This window comes from Oppia nitens, unplaced genomic scaffold, assembly GCF_028296485.1.
Source record: "Oppia nitens isolate AA-2021 unplaced genomic scaffold, nextdenovo-longstitch-racon4-pilon3 scaffold38_pilon_pilon_pilon, whole genome shotgun sequence".
NCBI classification, from domain to species: Eukaryota; Metazoa; Arthropoda; class Arachnida; order Sarcoptiformes; family Oppiidae; genus Oppia; species Oppia nitens.
Window position 1 is genome coordinate 150,917 of NW_026533219.1, and position 17,502 is coordinate 168,418.

Sequence of the window (17,502 nt, forward strand, 5' to 3'; positions counted from 1 at the left end):
TAAAGTATTATAAATATATGTAGTTAATAAATAATGTGTTTTTTTTTGATTATAAATTATAATCAACAATATGTAATATTAAATATGTATATAAAAAAACAATACAAATTTTCACTAATTATTATATTATCAAAAAAATATATGATTAAATTTTTTATATAAAATTGTTTTATATACTAAAATGTTTTAAATGATATTTAAATATATATATAAAAAATATATATTATTATTATTAATATATTCAATAGACAAACACACCATAAACTAAATGATTGTACAGAAAAAAAAATGTAATTATATTTTATATAATAAGGATATATATATACTACTAATAATTATTATAATATGTATACAAATATATATATATATAATATAAAATATGTATATTAACAATTAATAATTTAGTTAATAATAGTTAATAAAAAAAAATTATTTTTTATGTACGTGTATTTATTAACATCAAAAAAGTCCTTAACAACATTTTTTTTTTGATGGCAATTCAATTCCCGGTTAGGACCGCATTGTTGGCCACACTATTAGCAGTAGTAGTAATAATAGTAAATCCAAATCAATCGATAGAATATTAATCGATTATACAATAAAATTAGGATAACCACCAAAACAATTCAATACAAAACTGTATTCACACTAATAATAATTAATTATTAATAATATTAATTTGACACCCGAAAAAAATGTAAAAAAATTTTTTTAAAAATTTTAGCCGCTATTTGAAGTTCATATGTTTGTGTCTTGCGATTAGATGATAGTTAACAAACACACACTAAATATATATATTAAATAAATAAACAACAATTTAAAATCATTGCTGATATGATGTTAACTGTGTGCGGCACTTATACATACATATAATCAATATAAATATATGTATAAAATACTAAAATTAAAAAATAAAAAAATTTTTATATATATAAAAAAAATGAGTTATCAATGTGTGTGTATGAGTATAGCAATAATGTAGTAATAATAATAATAATAATAATAATAATAATAATTTATAGTATGAGTGTACAGTTTTTTTTTCTACTGTGTATTAAAAACATTGAAAAAAAAATCATAGCATATTTGTTAGGCTATTTGATTGGTCCATTCAATTGATCGTACGATGTGCAGTTTTTGGCCATTTTGTACGCATGCGTACGATTTTTTTTTTTTAAATATAACATGTTTGATTACTCATACTATATAGGAGTTGCCAGATTTAAAAAAATAAAGATTTTTTTGAAGGATATTTTTAAATAAACAATTTTTTGTTTTTTTAAAGGAATAATTTTGTTGTTAAAATTTTAAAAAAAAAAATATGATTCTAATTTAGAAATATATATTTTTAAAAAAATATATTATAATAGTAAAAATTTTATGCAATAGTTTTTTTTTGATTTTTGTTTTGTTTTATGTATTATTGTTTTTTTTAGGGAATAATCTTTTTTTTTTTTTATTAATGTTGTGTTGTTTTAATAAAAGTAAAAAGTTTTCTAATTTTATTCAATAATTTTTTCATTTGTTTTATGTATTATTTTATGTATTATTTTTGATAGAAAAATAAAAGTTATACATATATATATATAATGTGTGTGTCCTATGATTGATAATAGTGGACATCTGTTAACTATAGATTATTGCATACATATTACAAACAAACAACTCATACGATATATATATATATAAACAGTAATAATAGATAAGTAAAACCAGAATCACACCACATATACAGTATATATCTGGTAAGTCATACGTCACACCATTACATGTATTGCCAAACAGACAGATATACTAAACTACACGTTAGCACTAACTATACAAATCAAACGGTGTTTATGTATGACTGTTGCACTTTTAAGTCACTAGTCGTACATCTAATAGTACACTACTATATTAAAGTCTATACAAGTTGGATAGGGAGGGAGGGAGAGGGGGTAGGAACTGGGAACACCCCATAAATTATTAGCTACCTGTGCAATGCACTACACACACACACACAAACATAGGGTATCTTAAAGAGAGAGAGAGAGAGCGATTACACTGTTTACTAGTAATACCCACTACTAGTAATGTGAAAAAATACACACATTTTTTTACAACATATACTGTACAGTAGTTTACTCTCTCTCTTTCTCTCTCTCTTTCTCTCTCTCTTTCTCTCTCTCTTTCTCTCTCTCTTTCTCTCTCTCTCTCTCTCTCTCTCTCTCTCTCTCTCTCTCTCTCTCTCTCTCTCTCTCTCTCTCTCTCTCTCTCTCTCTCTCTCTCTCTCTCTCTTTCTCTCTCTCTCTCTCTCTCTCTCTTTCTTAATACTGTTTAATACTACAGTATATCTTAAAAAACAAATGTAAACGTCATCTGATTTTTTTTAACCAAAAAAAAAATAAAATAAAATTGAGAGTAAAATTTAAAATTTAAAATCACCCGCCATTCATATATAACGTTACAATGTATTTGATTTTTAGTACGGGTGATGGGGTGGGTGGACGGGGGTCGGGGAAGGGGTGTACAATTAAAATTAATAAATAATTAAATTTGATTTTTATTTTATAAATTTAGCAGCTTGCTTATTATTATTATTGTTTATCAATTAATTTAATACTATAATTATTATTATTATATTTTTTAAAAAAATAATATTAAATTACTCAATAAATATATTTGTTTTTAAATTTTACAAAAGTTTTCTATATATCCACCAAAAAAAATAAGTAAACATTTTTTTCAAAAACATATATAAATTGTAATTTAAAATATAATTATAATAAAAAATTAATTATTGTTTACTGTTTTCTGATGTATTAAATTTTTTTAAAAAAATTTATTTTAATTGTATTAAGAAATACTTGAATAATATTTAAATACTACTAATAATAATAATTAGATGTCTATTATATTTATATATATATATATTATATTTATTTTTTTTAAATTAAAATTATCGTCACATGTATGGTGTGTTTTCGGGGAAAGACCTAAACTATTAATATTTATATAATAGTATAGTATATAACTATATTAAATGGTAAGCACTGGTAGTACAGTAGTAGTAGTAGACTAAACAAACATTATTTTTCAGGTGATGAGGATGTCATTGAATATATATTATAAATATATTACAAAAACATATCTATATTATTACTGTATAGTATTTTATTTTTTTAAAATAATACAATTATTTATATTATAATAATAATTGTTAAGTAAAGGTATATAACATACGGTATTATACAATATATTATTAATAATAATAATAATTTAATTAAACCCTTCAATTGACGTCTATTATAATGGTTAAGTCGGCGCCAATAAAACACACAAAAAAATAATAATAATAAATTATTTAAACAATTAATTAACAATTATTTTATTATAAATTAGTTTTTTTGTGTGATTATATAGCAGTAAATCGATTAATATAACCAACAAAAAAAATATTTTGTTATTTAAAATCTAATTATTATCTAATTATATATAAATTAGTATACAATCACATGATTTTTTATTATTGATATTTTGTTTTGAAAATAAAATAAATAAAAATTGTTTATTCAAATATAATTTTTATTAATGATTTTTCAGTATAAAGTGTGTGTGTGTAATAAAAAAAATTTATAAAATTTATTAAAAAATAGTTAAGTTTTTTTATTATAAAAATAAATTTCGCAATCATATAATTGAATAATAAATTTTAACTTATATATATATAATATATATAATATTTTTAATATTAAATATTCAAGGGTAGATTTTTAAAAAATATTTTTTTTATTAAAAAAAATAACTATTACGTTAAAATTATCTGTTAATTTTGTTGTTGTTGATGTTGTTGTTGATACAGTTATATATATATAAAAAATAATTGATTAATAATACGTAATAATTTTCTAATCTACCAAAAAAAATAAAATAAATTATTATTATTATTAATGTTGTCTATAAATCACCATAAAATTATCATAAATTATTGATATATATATATATATATTCTACAATATAAATAGTTTGTTGTTGTTTTTATTAATAAGTTATTATTAATTATTATTATTTTAAATATTAAAAAAACTTTTACAACAAATCATTTTTTATGTAGTTTTTTATATACTTTTTTTGTATACCTATCGTATACTTTAGTACACAGTATTAATGACAATATATATATATTAAAATAAAATTGCAATGTAATTGAGCTAGATCGTATGACATTGATGATTATTATTATTATTACAATTAATTAATTAAAACAATAAAATAATAATAATAATAATTACTGTACACTGTATACAGTATACTACAGTACAGTACAATGAGAAATATACTTTACTGTATATATATAKATATATATATATATATATATAAAAAATAAGTTTTTAATTATTAATAATTATTTTATTTTTTTATATAAAGAGAGAGAGAGAGAGAGAGAGAGAAAGTAAGAGAGAGAGAGAGAGAGACACCTATTGATTAATATGTTGATAATGATTAGTAGGCTGTTGTCCGTACTGTGCGGCTGCGGCAGTGGCCGCGGCCGCCGCTGCTGCTGCCGCTGCCGACAATTGTTGGCCCATATGTTGGCCGTGTAGTTGTTGTTGTTGTTGATGATGGTAGAGCTGTTGTTGCTATTTTTTTTAAAAAAAAAGTTTAATTAAGTTTTTTGGGGGTGGGGAGGGGTGTGTGTGTGTGGATGGGTGTGGGATTACCTGTTGGGGTGTCCAATACTGGAACGGGTATTCCGGCGGTAAATATTGATGCGGCGATACTAACTGTGGGTACGGACTGGTGGTGGTGGCGTATTCTTGCGGTTCGGGTGCCGATACTACCGCTGGTCGCCGATGATTGTGATGGTGGTGGTGATGGTGGTGGCGATAGGCGGCAAACTCTGGGATTAAATTATTTTTTAAAAAAAATAAAATAAATAATTAAAGTGTAATATATCTGAATTTAATCTATTATTATTATATGTTGAATAATACAGTATTTGTATATAATATTTAATATAAGTAATAGTAATATAATATTTCAATATAAATATATATATTGATATAATTAATTTAATAATTTTTATTAAAATTACAAATATTGATAATATTTCAATATATCATATTTTTCAAAAAAATCAATTTATAATAATAATATTATTAATAATAATTTTCTTTATAAATATTATTATTATTAGCAATACTGTTGAAAATCAATATTGAATTATTGCAGTATAAATACAATATTAATTGTAATTATTATTATTATTATTATTATTATTATTATTATTATCATATTACTTGAAACAAAAAAATTTTAATCAAAATAATATATATAGTTTAACAGTTAAATATGATGATTAAATTTTATTTTATCATTAAAATAAATTTTGTTTTTATATATATATATATATACAGTATATACCGTATATACTGTATATGTTTTTTTCATAGCATACCCGGCATAATATCCGGTTCGTTCAAAGGGCAAGGCTATAGACTATAGGAGCAAAAGTAAACTGTTTTTTCTTATATATATATATCTATATCTATCTATAATATTGATTAGTTAGTAGTAAAATATATTGATTGTCAATTATTTATACAATAATTATCATATTAATAACATATGATTAAAACTATTTATTAAATTAAGTTTATTTAAAAATTAAAAATTATTTTAAGACAACATAATATTTTACTAATTAAGCATTTAATCTAAAAAATATCAATTTTCATTGATATTTATAAATATATTTAATTAATATTTTCATAATTTTTTTGTTTGTTTGTTTGTGCAAAATCAACTAAATGTCAAAAACTAAATTGACAAATAATTTATTGATTATCATTAAAAAAAAATCTAACTAATTCACACATATCATATAAATAAATAAGCAAATTGAAAAAAAATTGTCTACTAGTTATTTAGTGATAATTTATTTTTTTTATAGTTATTTTAAATTTTAGCAAAAAATACATTATTTGATAATAATTTGATTACTAATTTGATTACTAATTTGATTACTAATTATTCATTGATAAATTCAATAATATAGTTTATCAATTGAATTATAAGTTTTTTTTGTGTGCAATGCATAAATAGTCTAAAAAATTATTATTTTTAGTTATAGACAAAAAAATAAGTAAGTTTTTAGCAAAAAAAAATTAATCTTTATTTTTAATTGATAATAAATATTTTAATAAGTTATATTAGTTAATAAATATGTGTAATATAAAATTTAGTTGATTTTGCACAAACAAACAAAAAATTATTGAAAATATTAATTAAATATATATTTAAAAAAATATCAATGAAAATTGATATTTTTAGATTAAATGCTTAATTACTATATTGTTTTAAAAAATAATTTAGTAAATTTTGAAATAAACTATTATTTTAATAAATAGTTTTAATCATATGTTATTTGTATGATAATTATTGTATAAATAAATTAATTCATAATCTTGTATTTAAATATATCAAATACATGATTATAACTTATAGTATAGTTTTATTATCATTTTATAGTAAATTTATTATTATTAATCAAATAATAATGATTAATGTAATCACACTTAATGTAATAATTTTAAAACATACTAATTTACATTGAGATAAAAATTTATCGATGATAGATATTGATATTGATATCATAATTTTTTTTTGATTAATTAATTATTTAAACTAAATAGTTTCGTCAGGGTTATTTTAGATACATACATACATAATACATTATTATTAATTAATATTTTTCTAACTAATGTTATTCAATATTAGTAAAGTAAATTTAAATTAAATGTATGATAATTGTTTGATAAGTTATAGTTGAGCTAAAAAAAATTGTCTAAATAATTGATTAAAAGTAACAATAATTAGCAAAAATTAAATAAGTTTATACTAATATTATAGATAAATTTTTAATATATATGCATGTTATAAAACATAATATATTGTATATTTAATATTTAAATATAACAAATAGCAATTAATATTTAAATGAAAAAAAATTAATGTATAGTATATATTAATTTAAATATGAGATATAATTCAATATTATGATCTACTATACAAACAATGATTTGTTTGAAACGTTTATATATATATATATTATTACATTTAAATATTATTTTTAAAATAAATATTCAAAATATATTCAATTTCCTATTCTAGGATAATCTAAAATATAATAATATTAATAATTTTTTGTAAAATATTATAATAATAATATACAAATAAATATAATGATTTAATTGATTATTGTATAATAAATAATAATTTTCTACAAAATCTAATCATTAAAACTTTTAATTAAAACAAAATAATAATATATTAATATAACAATTATAAAATCAAATTTATTAAATTATTAATTTATTTATTTCTTTAAAACTACTAAATTATAATCTATAATATATAGATTCTATATATTATAGATATATAATACCTATAAAAATATATAAGTTTATAGATTTTATGATTTTGTTTGTTTTGTTGAAATATCATATTCAATATTTTTTAACCACATTTTATTTGTAATTTTTGTTTTGTTTCTATTTATTATACATTATATCCTGTAATATTAATATTTAGTTATATTAATAGTATACTGTTTAGTATTTTTTTATTGGTATTTAATTTTTTAAAAAATCTAAATATATATATATATATCATAATTATTTAATCATATTATTTACAGTAAAATATTTATGATTAAATAAATTGTTTTGATATTTATTAAGTTATTATTATTATTATTGATTAATAAATAAACTATTTTTTTGAAAATAATTATTTTAAATGTAATAAATTTTTTTACAATTATTGAATATATGTTATATAAGTATATAAAAATATTTTTTAAATCTCATTATTATTATTATTATTACTAACTATTGTTATACTAAAAAATAATTATAAATTACTAACAATAAAGTTAATTAACTAAAAATCTAAATATCAGATTAAATAAATACATAAATTATTTCTAATTAAAATTATAATTAAAAACAAAATAAAATAAAATAAATAAAAACTAATTATAATTATAACTCAAAACAAATCGGTTGACATACCGGCAGATAGTGTTGGATAAGTAGACTGATATGGGATAAGTGATCGTTGATTCGGTGAAACACTTCGGGCACCGCCGCCGCCACCGCCACTACCACCACCGCAATGGTCACCGTTGCCGACAACAGTGTGGTCATCCATTGAGTCGCCGATCATTAGCTGGTGATGATGGCCAACGGCAATGCCATTTGATGCCGATTGACTACTGTAGTGGTGGTGATGGTGGCTAAACCCGGTGACCGCCGCCGCTCCAGTCGTTGTCATCATCATCGGTGCCATCAGTTTAATAGTCCGACGACGACGTGTCCGTATCGACTCTTTACGCATAGCCGCCGGCCTATTGACACCGTTCAGCCGATAGTAGAGACCGCAGGCGTTGCACACGGAATCGCCGACAGCGTTTCGGCGCCACATCGACGTCGTCTTTGTACCGCAATTGGCACAGGTCAGCCCGACCCGTCGGGACGTACTGGACAGCCGTCGGACGTTGCGTACCAGTGGCCGATGGGCACCGTTAACGCGCTGATAGAGTCCGCAGGCGTTGCACAGAAACTGGTCGACACCGAATCGGCGCCACAATGGCGTACAAGTGGTCCGACAGTTATAGCACTCGCGGTGTTCAATGCTGTCGCTGTCGCTGGTGGTGAAGCCAGTATGGGCTGCAATGGTTGTCGATGTCTGGCCTAACGATACCACCATCGATGATGATGAATGGTTTATGTGTTGGTGCTGGTGATGGTGCTGATGCTGATGATGATGATGACTGGCGTTAATTGTTTGCTGCAATGATACTGGAGTGATGGCTGATGGTGGTGGTGGTGGTGGCGATTGATGGACAATAGTTAGCGGTATCTGTGGACCAAATGATGGTTCGGGTGATAATGATATTTCCATTTTATTCATTGTCCTCAAAAAAATTATTATTAGTATTATTATTATTTAAAATCTTGAAACTTATCAATTGATTATCAAATTGATTGCCCAAATAATTAAGTGATGATAAACTTATATATATATAGATCTTATATAATATATATATTATATAAGATTATCTTTAAAACAGTAGTTTTTTTTTATAAAAAAAAAATATTTAGATATTAATTATATATATAATGATTATTATAATATAAACTAAAATTGATAAACTAATATATAAACTAATCAATAAATTATTTAAATTTTTTGTATATATATATCTATATTTTGGCAATTGTCTCCAAAAAATCATTAGTATATTACTTTTGGTGGAAAAAAAAGTTGCAAAAATTGTTTTTTAAAACAATTACTAGTTATTTGCTAAATATAAATATATGGTTTAAATCTTTTTTACCTAAAAATTATGATTTTATATACAGGTATACCTATACACCTATAAATGCATATAAATTTATTTTTGCTTTTAAAAAATAGGTATTGTTTTTTTGATTGATAAAAACTTTTTTTTTAAATAATTATTTGGTCCTATGATCTTACAGTATATGATAGTTAGGGCTGTCCATCATTGACATTAAGGTGTCACCTTAAAAAAAAAATAATAATATCAATATATATAGTTATATACAGTACCGGTATATAAGCATTTTATAGACAAACAAAAATATTTAGTCATATATATATTGTCTATAGCAATGTATAGTACAGGTATAGTACTTAAAAATAAAAGTTTTAAAAATTTTATATCATATATAATTAGTGATGTACCGATTGCAAAATGCGCAATTGCATTGGTCGGAAATTGCGTGAAATTGCCGCAATTGCAAAAAGCTCGATTGCGAAAATCGCAATTGTAACATAGAACAATTTATAATTTTTTAAAAATTAACAAAATTTAAATGGTAAAGCAATATGAATAAAAACATAAATTAATTATATAAATTTTAATCATTTTATCATAAAATGTTGCCATCTAAAACCATGTTAAAAATAATAATAAATTAGTAAATTATCTTAATCTATAGTAAATCAAATTTTTAACGTTGTCAAAGTTAATTTTTATACATTCCCTCATGCGCGCAATTTCAAGCAATTTCAAGCAATTTTCAGCAATTGCGGCAATCGAAAATTGAATTGCAAAAAATTACCAACACTATATATAATAATAATATACAGTATATGAAAGCCAATAATAGGTTGGTTGGCATCTAATAGGTGGGTGCAGGTAATATACTATATAGTAATACCCAGTAATAAGTAATAATTTAATTATAATAAAAAAAATATTTTTTTTGTATGATTCAACTAATAGATACATTTATAATGAATTTGGTGTAAAATAAAACTATTTGTTTATTTGTTTGTTTGTTGTAATCAGTGCTTAATATTATTGTGTATGTGATTATAATTACCGATTTTTATATCGATTTTAATATCTATTTATTTTTAGTTTTTTTTTTCTTGAAAAAAATATAATAAATTTTATTTATTTATTTAAAGGAAAAAAAGGACGGTTTGTTTTTTATTATATATATATACTTAAAGTCATAATAATATAATTATTTTATGACAAACAAAACAAAACAAAAAAAATAATAATATATACAAACAAATTGTTGGTTCAGAGAGAGAGAGAGAGAGAGAGAGAGAGAGAGAGAGAGAGAGAGAGAGAGAGAGAGAGAGAGAGAAAATCATAAAAACCACACAAAAAAATTTAATATAATTTTATTATTGAATAATATATATATATATACTGTATATTTTTGAAAGGTGTGTCAAACACTTCAATTTTATTGTATTATTAAAATATATAATAATATTTTCACTAATATTAAAAACATTATAAACTTTATTTAAAATAAATAATAATAATAATAATAATAAAATTATTCTTGATTTCATTTTATATATTTTTTAATCTAATAGCTAAGATAAAATGTAATTATATTTTTATTTTAATTTATTTTGTACTGTATATACACACTGTGCAAAAAAAATAGATATAAATTTTTATGAAATGAATATCTAACTAAATAAATAAATAATAATAAAGATTTTTGAATTATAAATTTTTGAAAAAAAAATTTCAATAATACTAATAATGACAATACTATATACATATATATATATATTGTAGTATTAATAATACACAGTATATAAGTTTAATGCAATTAAATTTTATTTAATATTATTAGTTTTTAACAAACAAAATAAAAATAATACCAATTTAAATGAATGAGAAATATCCGTAATATAAAAATCTTAAAATACAAACCAAAAAATTCAGATCCGTTTATATATATAGTATATATTATATACAGTATAATGAGCTGACTATGTTTTTTTCAAATATATACAGTATATATATATATATAATAGTTATTTATTTGTCAAATATACTGTATATATTGTCTATACAAAGTAGACACTAACCAAAAATAAAAACATAAATAAAAATTTCATTGACTAATGAAAATAAAATACTTTACTATAGTCTGAATAGTATTTTTTTTTAATATAAACTTTTTATTTTGTAGTTTCAATTAAAATCAAATAAAAATACTTTATGAACAACATTGAAATTGGCGTAAAAAAAAGTTTTACGATTATTATTATTAAGTAGAGATTTTTTTTTACTATAAGTAGAGTAAAAATATTTTAAAGTCTAGAGAGAGAGAGAGAGAGAGAGAGAGAGAGAGAGAGAGAGAGAGAGAGAGAGAGAGAGTCAAATAAAATTTAGATAATAATCTATCCATTTGTTTGGCTATTAAGTTATTCCGCAAACTTTATGTTTGAAAAAAAAACTAAATAAATAAAAACTTATAGAGAGTATTGAAATTTATTTTCAACATAACTATATATATGCTGTATATATATATATATAAATAAAAAAATTTTATAATGTATTTATTATATACTATTCAATAGTCTATTAAAAAAAATTGTGGCAAAACTTTTTCAATGAGTGGCAATCAAATTAAATTATATTTTGAAAAATATACTGAAAATATAATAAAATTTTATAATCATAATAGTTATATACAGTATATATTATAGTAAAAAAAATAAAATAGTCGTTTAATATTAGTAAAATTTTTTTGATGATATGTTTAAAAAAAAACAATATTTAAATATTATTGTATATTATTTTATAATTTAAAAAAAAAAACTTTAAACAAAATGTTTGATTTGATGTTTAAACCGTACAATTAGATTGACCAAACAAAATGATCATGTTCAATTTTGTTTGTTTGTTTGTTAATCAAACTTATTATTAATTTAAAATTTAATTCATGAAAATAGCTATTTTTAAAAAATAAAATATTTAGTAAATGCATTGAAAATAATAATATTATTTTTTAAAAATAAAGTTTTTTAAACTCTAATATGTTTTCACACAATTTAATTACACGAATAAATTTTTTTTTTTTGAATGAATGAATGAAATTATTATTTTTTATATATATAAATATTTGTATCAATTTGTATCATTACATAACTATAATAAATAGCACTTTAATAATAATAATAATAATAAAATAAAATTGTAATTATTGTTAACTAAATAACAACAACAACAGCAACAATAAAATAGGACTTTTTCAGTTCAATATTATTTTTTTAGTAACATTTTTAAAAAAATAATATAATCAATAATAATAATAAAATAACTAAATTAATAATAATTTTTATAATCATAATAATAATTATTATTATATCGTGTGTGTGTAATACAAATGATAAAATATATTGATATATATATATATATACTGTATATAATATCAATGATTTATATAATAATAAATAATAATAAAATAATTATTAATTACTTATATAAATTAATACATAATTTGTGTGTATATATATATATATATTAATACATAATAATAATAATAATAATAATAATAATCAAAAAATCAATTAAACTAATAATAAGTGCATAACTAATAAGCCTTGGGATGTATTTTGAAGCCATAGAGTCGCGGATGAAACTCCGATTTTGGCTGCGGTGGCCGATATTCTGGATGAACCATAAACAACATATGCGGAAAACCGGTACCAAAGTGGGCACCGTCGGTACGATAGTGTCGTGAACTTTGCGGGTTATAGATGTCCATACATTTCGGACAAAATAGTTTGACCATTGATTCGCCGGATAGATCGGATAGTCCTATGGGTAGCATCGGTTGATTTTCGCAGTAAACACGGGGACAGTAACCGAAATCGCCGTTCTGGTATTTGGCGGCCATAGCATCGATGCCCCGATTGGTTAGTATGAATCGGGCGTGTATTAGGCCGTAAAGCATTTCGGCGGACGACTCGATTAGATTCTGTGTGTGTTTTTAAAAAATTAAAAATAATTTATTATAAATAATAATTAAAAATTAACAAAATATATATGGATTTACTAATTACAACAACAAAAATAAATCAATAAATGAAAATTTATAATTAAATAATTGCTTAAAAAATAAATTATTTTAAAACTATATGTTATAATAATAAATATTTTATTAAATATTTAATATAACTATATTTAATTAGTTTAAAAAAAATAATATTATTTGTATTATTATTATTATTATATAATTTTAACTTTCATATTACTTATAAGTAACAATAATAGAAATAATATTTTTTTTAAATCTAATTAAATGTTATATTAAATATTTATTATAAAAATTATAATTAAATCTAAAAATCAATATAATTTTTTTGAAAAATACTAATTTTTTTTAGATCATAATAAAGTTTAGGCCAAAACAGGTAGTTTTGGGGTCAGTTATCTCATATATATATGGGAATCAATCAATCAATCAATTGGCGGCACAAACCTGATTGACATCGTCTTCGTGTTCTTCATCCGGTTCCAGGTCTAAGATAATGTCGAGCGCCTGTCGATAGTGGGGAACGGCATCCGATAGGCCGGTTAGGTTGAACTTATCGTTAATATAGTCTTCGTCGACTTCGCAATAGTATTCGTTGCCACGAAGTCCGCAAAACCAGGCAATCCACGAAACCTCCTCTTCCGATGACGACATGTCCGCCGCAGCAGCCGATGCCGCGGCCGCTGCTGCCGTCGGTGCTAATGCTATCATAGCGGCTGCCATTTAGTAGATAGTATTAGTAGTAGTAGTAGTAGTGGTGGTGATGGACACGTGCGGGTAGTAACCAATAGCACCTGTGTGTGTGTGTGTGTGTGTGTGTGTGGCAAGTGGTGGACACCCCGTAGACTATAATCGGTAACTTTTAGTGTGTGTGTGTGTGTGGTGTGTATGTGTAATAACCCGGCGCCGGGTGCTGACCGTATATGCGGGGGAGTATAGCGCGTGTTTATTATACAAAATCAATTGGCAGTAATAACTGATATAAACTATTAATTAATTAATAATTATTTCAATTAAATTTTTAACAATTATTAAAATTAATAAATTAATAAAAAAAATTTATATATAAATTATAAGCATGATACACAAATATAAAATTAATAATACATACATAGTAGTAGTAGTACACTGTATAATAATTATAATATACGCTATTTTTTCCAATATATACTATATACAATGTACATTTAAAAATTAAATAACATAAGGGATTGTACTCTAATTGTAGACTGTGAGAGTGATGATGACCAAACAAATTAATTTTTATTTATATATATATTATTGTACCTGGACATTTATTTGTTTTGTCCATTGTATTTTATCAAACAAATATCAATATTTTTTTTTTTAATTTTAATAAATACCTATACTTTTAGGAAATTTAAATTATTGACAATGTCTATATAATATAATATTTATATACGTGTACAAATATTGTATAAACATTTTATAAATAAAATAACTGTATTTTTTTTTTTTTTGTTAACTGTCTTAAATGTCTAAAAATAATTTGCTTTAATTTTATGACTTAAAAAAATATTAGAAATATTATTAAAAATTATTAGTAAATAGATCAATTCAATAAACTAGAAAAAATTAATTAAATAAAATTAAAATTACTAGAAAAAAAAGTTTAATACAAAAAAATTTTAAAAAATTAAAAAAATATTCCTAGTATAAAAATAAATAAATAATTTATTATATATTTTTTTGGTAAGTCTAGTATTTTAGGATAGGGATAGTGTGTGTAAGTGTATGTATTTATGTATGTGTGTGTGTATGTATGTATGTGTGTATGTATGTATTTATGTATGTGTGTGTGTATGTATGTATGTGTGTATGTATGTATTTATGTATGTGTGTGTATGTATGTATGTGTGTGTGTGTGTATGTATGTATGTATGTATGTATGTATGTGTGTGTGTATGTATGTATGTGTGTGTGTATGTATGTATGTATGTATGTATGTGTGTATGTATGTATGTGTGTGTGTATGTATGTATGTATGTATGTATGTGTGTGTGTATGTGTGTGTGTATGTATGTATGTATGTATGTGTGTGTTTGTGTGTGTGTGTGTGTGTGTGTGTGAGTGTGTGAGTATGTATGTTATAGTGTGTGTGTATATGTATGTGTGTGTGTGTGTACTGTATATGCTTACATGTTATTACATACCAGTCCCCCCTCTCTCTCTCTCTCTCTATCCAACCTAACAAATATGACAGCTCTAGTAGTTAGGCATACATTTGAGTCAACACACACATAGAGATAGAGACTCTCAATCGGCACTCAATACATATATATATATAGTATATATTATATACCACTCATACATACATATATAGCTCAACCAAACACATAGACAGACAGTAGTACTAAATACCAGTTAATTGTGTCACAAATTGTTTGTGTGTTTGTTGTCAACAATAATAATATAAAAAAATTGTATTTAAATTCAATTATAATAACATATCAATCAATCAATTAAAACACGTGTTTCTCTCCCACCGCGAAAAAACTGTGTGTTTTGTATATGTATTGATTGGACACCCGATTGTTGGCCAGAGATTAGGTGTGTGTTAGGAGTGTTGAGAGAGAGAGAGAGAGCACCTGTAAGTGTCGCTAAATATTAAGGGTATGTATAGTCTCAACACCCGTTTTACTGACCACTTCTCACCCGATATTTCTTTCACTGACCACTAATATGTTGTTTACTTATCTCTCGTGTCCACACATAGATAGAGTACTGGCGTTAAGCTCGGCGGCGGCGGCGACGACAGCGACAGCAGCACTAGTAGTGGCCTCTGAAGAGATGTCGTCATCGGAAGAGGTTTCATGGATTTCCTGGTTTTGCGGACTCCGTGGCAATGAATACTATTGCGAAGTCGACGAAGACTACATACACGACAAGTTCAATCTGACCGGTCTATCGGAGTCTGTACCGCACTATCGTCAGGCGTTGGACATGATTTTGGATTTAGAACCGGATGAAGAACTCGAGGAAAATCCCAATCAGGTTATTGATTGTCTGATTGATTGATTGATTGATTGATTAAAAATGGCCATCAAATGGCCGAACAAACTGTGTGTCTGTGTGTGTTTTGATCGGTGCCGTCACCTATTGATTGTCACCCAATTGATTGTCACCCAATTGATTGTCACCCAATTGATTGTCACCCAATTGATTGTCACCCAATTGATTGTCACCCAATTGATTAGCTAAATAGCAAATAGCGGGTCAAATACCGATTCTAATTAGTTTACCGACAAAATTTGTTGTCCAACAATCACTACCGTATATCTGTAATTAGCGGTCGGTATTGTTTTTTTTAAACACACAGTTTGATCGGTCAAATTGGCGGCCAATAGTCTATCAAAAAAAAAATTATGTAATAGTAATACTAATTATTAATTGTTTGTCTCCCCCGAAACAGTCGGAACTCATTGAACAGGCGGCCGAAATGTTGTACGGCCTAATACACGCCCGATTCATACTGACCAATCGCGGTATTGCCGCCATGATTGACAAGTATCAGAACGGCGATTTTGGTTACTGTCCCCGTGTGTATTGCGAAAATCAACCGATGCTACCGATAGGACTATCCGATTTACCCGGCGAAGCAATGGTCAAACTATATTGTCCAAAATGTATGGACATATATAATCCGAAAAGTTCGCGCCATCATCATACCGACGGCGCCTATTTTGGTAGCGGTTTTCCCCATATGTTGTTTATGGTTCATCCGGAATATCGGCCGAAACGTCCGGTCAATCAATTCTATCCGCGTCTCTACGGCTTTAAGGTTCATCCGCTGGCCTATCAACTGCAACAACAGGCGGCCAACTCGTTCAAGACGCCCGTCCGGCCACTGGGCTATAATAATGGCAAACGAAACTAAACCATCAAAAAAAAACAACACTTACCGATAATTTTGTTGTTGTTTTGTTGGTCTCTTATCGGGAAATTAATCAATCAATCAACCAATCAATTGATTATATCATTTGACGACAACTATACAGACTATACCTATATTGACGACTAAATTAATTAATTAAAACAAACAAAAAAAATAAATAAATAAATAAACCATTAATTAATTTCAATTATAAAAAAAATTACTCTTATATTA

The 17,502-nt window shown here is 24.2% G+C and overlaps 3 protein-coding genes across 3 annotated transcripts; 1 reads left to right on the forward strand and 2 right to left on the reverse strand.

Annotated features, from left to right (window-relative positions):
• Positions 1–4,457: 4,457 nt before the first annotated feature.
• On the reverse strand, positions 4,458–8,946 carry LOC128957169 (GATA-binding factor A-like). The gene is made up of 3 exons (XM_054302892.1): positions 8,055–8,946; positions 4,701–4,879; positions 4,458–4,619 (listed from the first exon to the last, which is right to left on the reverse strand). The coding sequence occupies exons 1-3, from the start codon at positions 8,944–8,946 to the stop codon at positions 4,458–4,460; spliced, it is 1,233 nt and encodes a 410-aa protein (XP_054158867.1).
• Positions 8,947–12,880: 3,934 nt separating this feature from the next.
• On the reverse strand, positions 12,881–14,496 carry LOC128957218 (casein kinase II subunit beta-like). Its single transcript, XM_054302949.1, has 3 exons — positions 14,485–14,496; positions 13,821–14,359; positions 12,881–13,316 (listed from the first exon to the last, which is right to left on the reverse strand). Exons 2-3 carry the CDS (start codon positions 14,094–14,096, stop codon positions 12,930–12,932), a joined length of 663 nt encoding a protein of 220 aa, XP_054158924.1. The 5' UTR covers positions 14,097–14,359; positions 14,485–14,496; the 3' UTR covers positions 12,881–12,929.
• A 1,178-nt stretch (positions 14,497–15,674) lies between these two features.
• LOC128957217 (casein kinase II subunit beta) lies at positions 15,675–17,454 on the forward strand. The gene is made up of 3 exons (XM_054302948.1): positions 15,675–16,007; positions 16,111–16,388; positions 16,807–17,454. The coding sequence occupies exons 2-3, from the start codon at positions 16,185–16,187 to the stop codon at positions 17,269–17,271; spliced, it is 669 nt and encodes a 222-aa protein (XP_054158923.1). The 5' UTR covers positions 15,675–16,007; positions 16,111–16,184; the 3' UTR covers positions 17,272–17,454.
• The last annotated feature ends 48 nt before the right edge of the window (positions 17,455–17,502 follow it).

Bases quoted from the DNA above. Each gene is read 5' to 3' on its own strand.
- LOC128957169 (XM_054302892.1), bottom strand. From the start codon at position 8,946: ATGGAAATATCATTATCACCCGAACCATCATTTGGTCCACAGATACCG. The intron at 4,880-8,054 runs GTATGTCAACCG...ATTTAATCCCAG, and splicing joins TTATCCAACACTATCTGCCG to AGTTTGCCGCCTATCGCCAC. The intron at 4,620-4,700 runs GTAATCCCACAC...TAAAAAAAATAG, and splicing joins AGTATTGGACACCCCAACAG to CAACAACAGCTCTACCATCA.
- LOC128957218 (XM_054302949.1), bottom strand. From the start codon at position 14,096: ATGGCAGCCGCTATGATAGCATTAGCACCGACGGCAGCAGCGGCCGCG. The intron at 13,317-13,820 runs GTTTGTGCCGCC...AAACACACACAG, and splicing joins ACGAAGACGATGTCAATCAG to AATCTAATCGAGTCGTCCGC.
- LOC128957217 (XM_054302948.1), top strand. From the start codon at position 16,185: ATGTCGTCATCGGAAGAGGTTTCATGGATTTCCTGGTTTTGCGGACTC. The intron at 16,389-16,806 runs GTTATTGATTGT...CCCCCGAAACAG, and splicing joins TCGAGGAAAATCCCAATCAG to TCGGAACTCATTGAACAGGC.